Genomic DNA, 10,332 nt, shown 5'->3' with positions numbered 1-10,332 from the left:
CTTTTGGTTTTTAAAAAGCATCCTTGATTGCTAGGAGTCAGAGCACAAGGGATGTAACACACAACGGAGTTGTCTTTTAGAGGCAACATCTACATCTTGGAGGAAAAAGATACTAAAAATACAATTAGGGTTTTGGGCCCGGCATAGTCTGTTCTAATATAATTAATTTAAAGAGAATCCTAGGTGCCTGCTGCACCCAAATCATTGATAAATCATTAGCATCTCCTGCGCTGACATTTCTCTTCTATATTATAGAAGTTACATGGAGACTTTAAAAAAAAATTAATAAAGTGCTTCTCTTCTTCATTCTCCCATTGAGAGCTTTGATTTCCAGAGTATGAAACGAAACAGCCAACATAACAACATTCTGAGACTTCTAAGGGACAGTGCCAGACGCATTCAGCTACTATTGGTTATACTGTGTAGGACATGAGGGAGCTATTTCAGATCACAGATTATTTGTTCTGGCTGAATTAGACATCCCTTTAGTGGAGGTTTAGAGCCCTATAGACAGAAAAGTTTGTTTAGAAGCTGGAACAAAGAGGACTAGATGAGTAGCCTATTCCTCCTCCTTTCTAGGACTGTTCCTGTCGTTACCCAGGAACTCTGTTTTGAAAAATACATGATCAAGCCCCTGTCTCTCCCTCTTTGAAAGGCATCCCAGCTCCTGTGTCTCTTCAAGTTTGTGTGGCAAGCAGGAGACATTACATTTGTTTCTTATTACATCTCTAGATGCCTGACTCCAGGACTGAATGGTGTCCCCAGAATCCTCGAAACTACAGAGACAGTTTTTGTCCACAGAACAATATGATTAAGGGGTTTCTCTTTCCAGTTCCAGGGGCTTCTATGAACTTTTCTACCCAACAGGGGCCTATATTTACTAGGAAGTTCCCACAGCTGAAGTTTAAAGAGCTCCCTTTTCCTCCCTCCTGGACTGGCAAAAATACCTTAGGTGGAAGGCAGATTGATGATAACTTGGCACCTTGCAATAAAATGCTCCATGAAGGATAGATATAGAACATGAGCTGTCCCCTGTGAGAACAGAGATTTGAAGAACAGGAATTTTCCTGAGGTTTCAGTGAGTCAGCGCATCCTTATTAAGCTAGTTGGTTACATGCTAGAAAACAGAGCCATTTCCTTAGGACTGTTGTCTGGCTCCAAACATCAGCTACAGGCCAGAAATGTGTCACTGCAGTAGGAGTAAAGTTAGGAAATGAAAAACAGGCTTTGCTTGTCCAAGATAATTTTTATTTCCCTCTTTTCATTAACTTCAGTGTTTTGTTTCTTCTCACATATCCAGTCTGACAGGGAATTAACGTTTACTGTTTGTGTTAAATCTAGACATCATCTCTAATAGCCCTTGGGCTCTGGTCAATAACACTGCCATCTCCACCATACACCAGCCTGAACCAGATCAGAACACATGACCCCCTTCCCCAGCACTCCAGCTTCAGGGTTACTGCCAGTGGGTCAGGATAGAGATTAGATAGAGCAGGTCTGACTGTCTTTCTACCCCTCCCTTCCACAACTCCCTTTGTATTGCTGCCTTATGTCTTTTCTATCATGGTTGGAAGTCCTGGGCATTCTGTTCCTTACAGGCTCTTACAAGATTCCCAGTTAATCATTTACAGCCCCTTTCTGAATCTTCCATGCCACCTGTTCCTTTTTAAGGAGCACCACTTCCCATGCAGTCAGGACTATCTCTGGGGTCCCTGCACTACTTCCACCACTTGAGTGAAAACCTTAGACCAGCTATAAAGGTCCTCACATAGCTAACACTGTCAGGAACTGCTTCTCACTTTAGCTAGAAAGGTCTGCCCTGGCCTCATGGTGTTTTCTAGGAGATGGTGTTCTTTAGCTGTGTGTGTTTGGTCTGGACATTTCTAATTAATCCCTTTCTCCCTGGCATGTGACAGGTTAGCTATTAGGTTGTAAGAGTGAGTTTTGGCTCTTCAGATATGGACTTTGTTGCATTGCATACAAAAAAATCCCAAAAAATCTAGTGCTCTAAGTTGCTAAGAACATTGGTCCACTGTGGTTCCCCCTGGCGCACGCTGAGCCTGATGGATGGCTGCCCTGCATCTGTGGGCACTGCTGCCAATTGTTTTCTAGAGAAAATGATATCCTGTTCTTCTGCTATAAATTCAACAATACAATCCTTAAGTCTGAAGATATAGTTTCCATATAGTTTATAAACACTATAAGACATACATATGGATAGCTGAGGGGAAGGAACCTGTGCATTTGTTTATTTTATATGTGAACACAGTTACAAAAACGCACCTTCTGTAGGAATCTCATTCCTTTTAAGTTTTTAATTTCCACCTCTAATCAGTCTTTCCTTTGGTAGTTGGCTACTCCTAGCCTAGCAGGCAAGCCCTGTTCTGCTATGTGCCTGAGATATACATTTGAGATTGTCTTCCAAGAAATTCTGGCCAGCTTTGGCCTGTGGGTTGGGAGCCAAAAGGGCTACAATGTGGGACAACCAATGTCCTTATTATACATTTTGTAAGTGTCTTTGCACACAGTTTCAGATAAATGGTGTAGGCTTAATTGGTGATCATTTTTACAGCAATTATGTTCCCTTCAGTAATCACAGGGTCTTTCAGCGCTCTCTCAAATTAACAGGATTTCACATAGAGCACAACTACTGTCCGTGTTTGTCCAGTTGTTGTTAATGAAGGATTAGCTCCTTTTTCGTTACGTTGGCTTTTCTGTAGGTGCTCAGTTGGGGCTGTTTGTGACAAGCATGTGATAATGCCTTTAATCCACTCCTGCTGTGCTCGTTCTGTACAGTTCATGTTTATAATCCACTCGTCCATGTATGGAGACCATCAAAAGCCTAAACAACATTCTTTCCTTCACAAGGCCAAATCCTCCATGTACGAAAAAAGAAGAAGAAAAGAAACTCTGGTCCTTTGTAGATTGGTGGCAGTACAGACACTATCAGTCACAGCCAGCTCAGCGTATTATGACCACTAACACCATTATAAAAACTAGAAGAGAGGCCCTGATCGCCGAGCTCCCAGCTGCCTGCTGTACTCCGCTGGGAGATCTGATGGGTGTCCGCCGGGTGCACTTACCCTTCCGCTTGGGTGGTACTGTGGGCATCATGCCAAAGCTGAATTTGTGCTGGTAGTCAGGCACATAGTCCTGAGCCTCATGAATGCTCTTCCGTGGCCCCAGAGACACTGGTTTAGAGGTTCGGTTGCGGCTTTTGTGGCTGGTGCAGTTCTTGCTGGGCTTTCTGTATCCTGAACGTGAACCAGGAAGTGCTGCTGGTTGACTACTGTATAAACTGTGCTCAACCCCTCTCTCTCTACCCTTTTCCTTGGAGGAGTGGTGTGGATGGTGATCTTTGGAGGCTCCTTTGTCTACTGTGGGGAAAGTGTGTGTTTTAATCTGATGGAGGGACTCAGACCCAGAACAGTTCCTGTAGTCCTCTGCTTTTAGCACCTTTAAGTCCTTGCCATGCATCTGCTCAGGAGACTCACAGATCACGCTGGAACTTGAACCTTTGAATCTGCGCAACCAATCCCAGAGGGACCTGGATTTGCAGTCACAGCTCCAAGGATTGCCATTCAGCCTGAGAAACTCCAGGGCTCCCAGGTGGGCTAAGCATTCCCCCTGAAGTTCAGAGAGGCTGTTATTGAACAGGAAAAGGGTGGTCAATCTTCGGAGATCATGAAAAGCCCGTCTGTGGATCCACTGGAGTTGATTTTGATGGATGAGTAACCTATCCAAGTTTATTAGTCCCCTGAATGTGTTCTGATGAAGGCTCCACAGTTTGTTTCCATGGAGAAAAAGATGGCTGAGGTTGACCAGGTCAACAAAAATATCATCCTGAAGGAACTCTATGTGGTTATCTTGTAGATAAAGGTATTGTAGATTGTGGAGGCCACCAAATATCCCACTGGGTAAAGAGCTCAACCCACATTTGTACAAATACAAGGCATGGAGCTTCACCAGTCCTTGGAAGGTCTCAGCTGCTAACGCCCTTAAATAGCGATTATCCCCCAAATCTAGCTCTTCTAGATTGACAAACTCATCAAAGGTGTCTGGGTCTATGAAGGTAATGTTGTTGGAATAGATCCACAAGGTGACCAGGGATGGGCTAAAGTGACCTCGCAGAAGCAATGTGATCTGGTTGTTCTGAAGGAAAATCCTCTCACTGTTTTCTGGTATCCCCTCTGGAACTGATGCAAAGTTGTGGGCTTGGCAGCTGACTGTCATAGGTGATGGGTAACATACACAGTCAATGGGGCAGCATGCAGTGAAGTGAATCTCCAGTCCAAACAGCATCAGGAGCAGCTCCACATAGCCCCCTGTTCAAAGAAGGGAGAGATCAAGGTGAGTTGAATTACGATGTATTGTAAATCATTCAAAACCACCTGCCTAGTAATTATAGCTGTGAGGATTATGCCTAGTGAAAAATGTATCCCATTAACTCAGCCATTTTTTCTGTCCATAAATTATCCACAAACAGACTTAGATTGTGATGAGTAGGTTAGTTACTTGTACAAATGTATTTCAGCCTATAGGGTGTTTGCCAACTGTTTGTTTTGATTATTCTCTGGTTATCGTTTGTGGGATGTGACTGGTAACCTTAATCACATTGTGTGTGGCCGCCTTCTGATTGGTCAACTGAAACTGTGTAAATGGGATCCACACTTGCGGTACGAAGGGTGAGTGCCTTGCTTTGCGTCAAAATGCAGTGTTCACCTGCAGCACAATCATTCAAAACGTTCGTATGCTTGAAGCCCTCTCAGAAGTTTGTGGAAAAGCAAACAAAGGTTAGCAATTGTGACAAAAGTGCTCACAAATAACTGTTTGCACTATTCATTGAGCTCTGCTAGTCATAATAAGAGACAACACCAGTCCGAGCCCCCTTCAGTTATAACAAGGGGGATGAGGTATTTCCCCAATTCACGCCGCTTTGCACACACACGGCATCTGCTTTACAGAGGCACTGAGTGTTTGCATCTCCCACTGATTCAGCTGGAATTTGGGTGCTCAGCATCTTTGGAAACCAGGCCCTAAATCTCTTGAAAGGAAGGGACGCTCTAATTAGTATAATCCTTACTGAATTGTAACACTCAAGGTCTTTTAAACAGCAATTTACAGATTCAAAGAAGAGGCTGACAGGAAATATGATTTTGTCAGCAGTTGGTGGAGAAGGTGCTGAGTTGAAAACTAAATTTGGAAGTGGGAGCTCAAACACTTCTAAATGATTCTCCTGTGATAGAACACATTACTACTTCTAATGCCACACAAATGACTTCTGATCAGGGCTTTATTACAGCAGAGAATGAAGGATTAATAAAAAGGGGCAGTAACTATCATTCCCTGTGGTCTACCTTTGTATTGCCAGCCTCACCACCTTGTGCATGTTCTTCTCACACTCCTATATTGCTGCTTTCTTTCAGGCTGTCCCCTCTTCATGGAATGACCTCTCAAACTCATTACACCAGGCTCTCATTTCTTATTCAAATCCCTTTTGAAGACACATTTCTTCTGTTCCATACACAAATGCCCACCCACATCTAATGCATTCTGCACCTGGATGTAACAGGAAAAGAGCATCAGATCAGAGTAACACCTGTCAATTGCACCCTGGCACGCCAGCTAGATTACAATATTCCTAAAAAGATTGGAAGGAGAAGATCACTAGTGCCTGTGCCAGGCTGTCACAAGACATCCTGTGTCATTCTGGGCCCCTGGGCTTTTCCAGCACTGAGAGCTGAGTGGAGAGTTCAGTATTTAGACTACATGTCGAGAAAAGAATAGAAACTTTACTGTTTTGTATTTTAGTTCTTTAAAAGTACAATTCTGCAGTTGGATTCTTATGTAGTGTAGTGTGAGATCTCACTACATAGCTAACTGTCCATCTGGTTCCATTCTTTGAATTTAAAGTCGTCATATTTTTAAAATGATTGAAGACTCAGTAAATCACCATCAAAGGGCAGTTATCTCAGTAAGTGCTGTTCATAAAAATTAGTATGCCTTAGACAAAGTAGTTTGGCCAAATAGTCAGATGCCTGTATAATGGGGGTAGCAGAACTTCTGTCAAGTCATGCGCTTCAAAAGTTACAGGTTTGCATTTGCAGATATGGGTGGTTTCCCATTTTTGCACCTCTACCAGAAAAGGGCCTTCAATCAGGAATACCTAATACATAAAAATGTTATGATTATTGCTGTTTGTTAATAGAAGCATGTTCAAGTCACTAACATGCCATTGTATGTTTTTGAATTCATTGTAGACCTGCTCATTATAAGTGACATCATACTGGCCCTGACCTCTTCGTGTTCCTAGCCCATCAAGGAACCATTTCCACAATCAGCAGTGGCAGCTATGGCCTCAAAACCAATGATATCCAAAAGAGCCAGTTGCCAAGCGCTTCCTATTCCCAACTGTGAACATGTAAGAAAAGCAGCACTTTGCACATGGTTATAAAAATAGATTTTAGCACTTTTCATCCATGGATCTCAAAGCACTTACACAGGTGTGTCAGTATCAATAAACCCATTTTACAGACAGGGAAGCTAAAGTACAGAGATCGATGCTTTTTAGCACAATCTCCCCAGGCACAGATCACTGTGATGTTCTCTCTCTCATGAAGCCTATTATCACAAATGCCTAAACAGAAGGGTCTGAATCAATAACACATCTCCCACTTCTGGGCAGCACCGAGGAAAACAGTTTAACATATTGTTCCATGACACATTAGTCACCATGCTAACGTCATAGCTGGCAAGAATGTGTAGACTGGGAGAGGATTTCTGCTTTGAGTGATTGACATGTGATAATGGTGGCCTGTGTCATTATCAGCACACACTGACGATGGACACTGAACCTGCTTCTGCCCTGCCCTGCCCTGCACAGAGCAGGTGTGAAACACGACTAATACTGAATGACTGTGTTTCACACCCACACGGCACAGGGATGAATGACTACACAAGCTGCAGGGCATAGGAGAATCAGGCCCGTCCTTTTAATTAACAGATACATGTGCTCTAATGTTGTCTGACATTACTCTCTAAAGAGGAAACTTGGGTGTCAGTCTAAAATGGAAGGTGGTTATTATGATATTGAGTATTGCTGATGTGTTGCCAGTTCAGCTTCCCAGGAATACAATGGTGAAATTGCCACAGCAAGGACTCTCTCTCTTTTCTGATAGCCAGGCATGAATGGAGCTGTGTGAGGTCACAGCATAAATGCCTACATACATAGGCATACATTTTCTGGGCGCGGGGACTGGTAAAGCAAAGGAAAGCAGGCAGCTCGCCAGTGACAAAAATTAGACACCAGAAGATACTATAGTCAAGGATGTCAGTAACTTCTGCCCAGAACATTTGCTGAGTATCTACCACTTGGAGATGTTCTGTTGAGGGATAGTCTCAGTTTTGATCAGAGATGTGGATGGTCCAATACCAGTGAAGTTGAAATTTAGAACAGAAGCCACTGTTAGGTCCTGACCCTGATCAATGTTGCCAGACTGGTGGCCTGCAGTATGGCTCTCCTTGTATCATGTCATTCTGAGTATTTTAGTCTTCCTTGAGTTTGAAGGGGCATACACTAAAGCTGTGCCCACCAGCCTTCCAAGAGCTTCTAATTGGGCATTAATTAGGCATTTGTTAATGCCTGCTTGCAATAATTTATCTTTGGATGTGTTCAGCGTCCAGTGGTACTCATAACAGCATTATCCTCGTTATTAGACTAGCATCGTTATAAATGTTCTTCATTATCTGCTAGTTTCCAATGTATTAGCCTTATTAGTGGAAGTGAAAATCACTCTTCCTGCATGCATTATTAGTGAATAAGGACTGTCTGTATGCGGCATTGGATTGCTGTTATACACTGGTACATGTTTAGTGTTGGAGCTGAAGGGTTTGGGTTCCAGGGGACAGAGTCTGTGCACTTACCCAGACTAAATGGAACTTTTCCTTCCTGTCCATTTTTGGACCAATTCTCCCCGTGTTGGCAGAAGGGAGGGAGATTGGGCCTCTCCTATTCAGGGCTGCAGAGGTCTGTGTGCCCCTGTGCAAGCAAAAGCAGCCCTGAAGGTTGCCCTAATTTGCACCCCTGCTTCAGTGGCCTTCCTGGGGCTTTGTAGGGATCAGGTCTGCCTGCAGCTTACCCTGGGTGTCCCTTGGGCTTGGGGCTGTTGTAGAAGGTAGGGGAAGATCAGGGCTGCACCGGGCAGTGGGGGGCTCCTGTGCACAGGGTTTCCTTGCGGATGAAGTAAGATACTTTAACTCTGTGTCAGATACTGAGTACCATTCTATGGATTACTGTGGGGATGTGTATTACTGTTGGTTAGATGCATGAGACAGGTTGAGACCTGGAATTGAATTTAGGGGAAATGTAGCTTGTGCTAAAAGAATGAATGCCCTTCTCAGTTGCTATGCAGTGTTGCTGTAGCCATCTCCATGGCAGGCTCGTAGGGAGACAAGGTGGGTGAGGTAATATCTTCTGTTGGACCAACTTCTTTGGGGAAGAGTGCAAGCTTGAAAGCTGGTCTTTCTCCCCGACAGAAGTGGGTCCAATAAAAGATATTCGCTCCAATTGAGGAGAGACAAGGTAGGGTATCTGCCTGGCTGTTCTGCTTGTGCCTCCTGTTTTCCTTCTTTGACCCAAATTATTTCCCATGGTTGGGTTTGGGAGGTAGAGAGCTAGACCTGAGCAGGCTGGATTACCTGGACTAATTCCAGTATCAGATGGAATCCACTTGGTACCTCTCTGCCTTATCCACTGAACCTCCATAAACACAGCCCAGCTGAGCTCCATGTCCGCACGCCTTACTGTGCATTCCTAGATTTACACATCTGTCCTCCCAGGCCAGGCAACCTCGGGGGCTGATGGCCTTGCTGGGCTTAACCCTTAACTCTAGGTCAAGATCCATCTCTAAGATTTGTCAAGCACCTTCCTTCTCCTTCAGAGTGCTGCTTGAACTCCACTTGCTCTGCCAGACCTAGTTGTGTTAGGAGCCATGTGCACCTCCATTGATCACTTACCGTGTTTGGTATGGGCCCTGCTCATGCTGTTAGATTTACACATTCTTAGGTCAATGACCTAGATTTCTTTTTCTCGATGTATGTATTTTTACTGCTATAAAACCCCATATGTAGCTACTACAGAATAGAACAATACGTACTCAGAGCAGATTATAAGTGGGGCAAAGCCCCTGGCCTCCGTTCACAGTCGCAGTTATCAGACTTGGTCATCACTCCCTCCTGAAGCTAAATTCGCACCTGTTGCGACTCCAGAGCCGGCTTGTAATGGAGCTGCACGGGCACATTTTCCTGCCCCACTAACACCCTGTTTCTATCAACCAAAGCTTTCTGTATCAAGCCCAAGTGACACAGAGGCAAAAAGACAAGGCTGCAATGCCCAGGGGCATTTACTTTGAAGGTTGGGAACTAACTCAGGATGGCACATTTGCACACGGATAGGCGGAAGCTGCTTTTTAGCAGGAAGAAAAAAATCTGTTGCAGAATGTTACAATTCCATGTGCTATCTGAGAGGCAGTAAAGGCAGGGCCTGAGCAGCAACGTCACATTGTCTTTGGAAAGGAGTTAAATTTCAGATCAGAGTTGGGATGTTTCAGGCAGTCAGGATCTGAGAGCTGGGGTTCGTGGACCTATCTTGGCAGTGCAGAGGAGAAAACAGACAAGTCTATGCTAGATCTCCAAAGACTACATTTCCCAGCAACCACCACTTCGTGTTTGGCCTCCACAGAGCAGCGCCAGGAACAGGCTCTCACCGTGCCCCACACAGCCCCTTTGCTCAGGGGGTGTGAGGCCTGTAGCTGCTGCTGGAAATCCAGCCCTAGCTCATTCACTGCCTGCAGCCATCTGTTTTCAGCTCCTGCAGGCTGGAGCCAATTCTGGGAGTGTGCTTTGTGTGAGGGGAGCCTGCTGCTGCTACTGCGTGTGTTTCGATTCAGCCAGGGAGTGCCAGCCACCCATCCACCTTCATCATTTCCTACAAACGGTGTCATAAATAACTGACAGATCCCAGCTGTTTAGAATTATGGGTTCTGATAGCGTGACAGCTGCTTCCAATCTCCCAGTAATCACTGCGGCAGTTCTGGAACATTTCAGGAACATAAAAATCATTGGAGATCATTTTGTTTGTGCCTAATTTGGTTAGGCAAGCTGTGATTTAATAGCTATTATGACCTCAAAGAGGATGAGCCGGGAGGCCACTGTCTCCACAGTGTGAGCAGGGCAGGGAATGTCAAAGTTATTGTGCGGGAAAGATGAACAAGAGGAAACCCGTTTTACCAACTACAGTATTTCAGCACTACTCTAACTGATGTTCATCATCCA

The 10,332-nt window shown here is 44.5% G+C and overlaps 1 protein-coding gene across 1 annotated transcript; it reads right to left on the bottom strand.

The window, feature by feature from the left end:
* Positions 1-1,226: 1,226 nt before the first annotated feature.
* On the bottom strand, positions 1,227-4,317 carry RTN4RL1 (reticulon 4 receptor like 1). The gene has a single exon (XM_067566046.1). It carries the CDS (start codon positions 4,300-4,302, stop codon positions 2,962-2,964), a length of 1,341 nt encoding a protein of 446 aa, XP_067422147.1. The 5' UTR covers positions 4,303-4,317; the 3' UTR covers positions 1,227-2,961.
* Positions 4,318-10,332: the final 6,015 nt, after the last annotated feature.

Source organism: Emydura macquarii, unplaced genomic scaffold (genome assembly GCF_026122565.2).
Source record: "Emydura macquarii macquarii isolate MOO-44397 ecotype Brisbane River unplaced genomic scaffold, CSIRO-AGI_Emac_v2 contig_2699, whole genome shotgun sequence".
Classification (NCBI taxonomy): domain Eukaryota; kingdom Metazoa; phylum Chordata; order Testudines; family Chelidae; genus Emydura; species Emydura macquarii.
The sequence above is the reverse complement of the archived record's forward strand: the minus strand, read 5'-3'. Positions and strand labels throughout refer to the sequence as shown.

What these genes read in the sequence shown, in the direction of transcription:
- RTN4RL1 (XM_067566046.1), bottom strand. Translation starts at nt 4,302, where the DNA reads ATGCTGTTTGGACTGGAGATTCACTTCACTGCATGCTGCCCCATTGAC.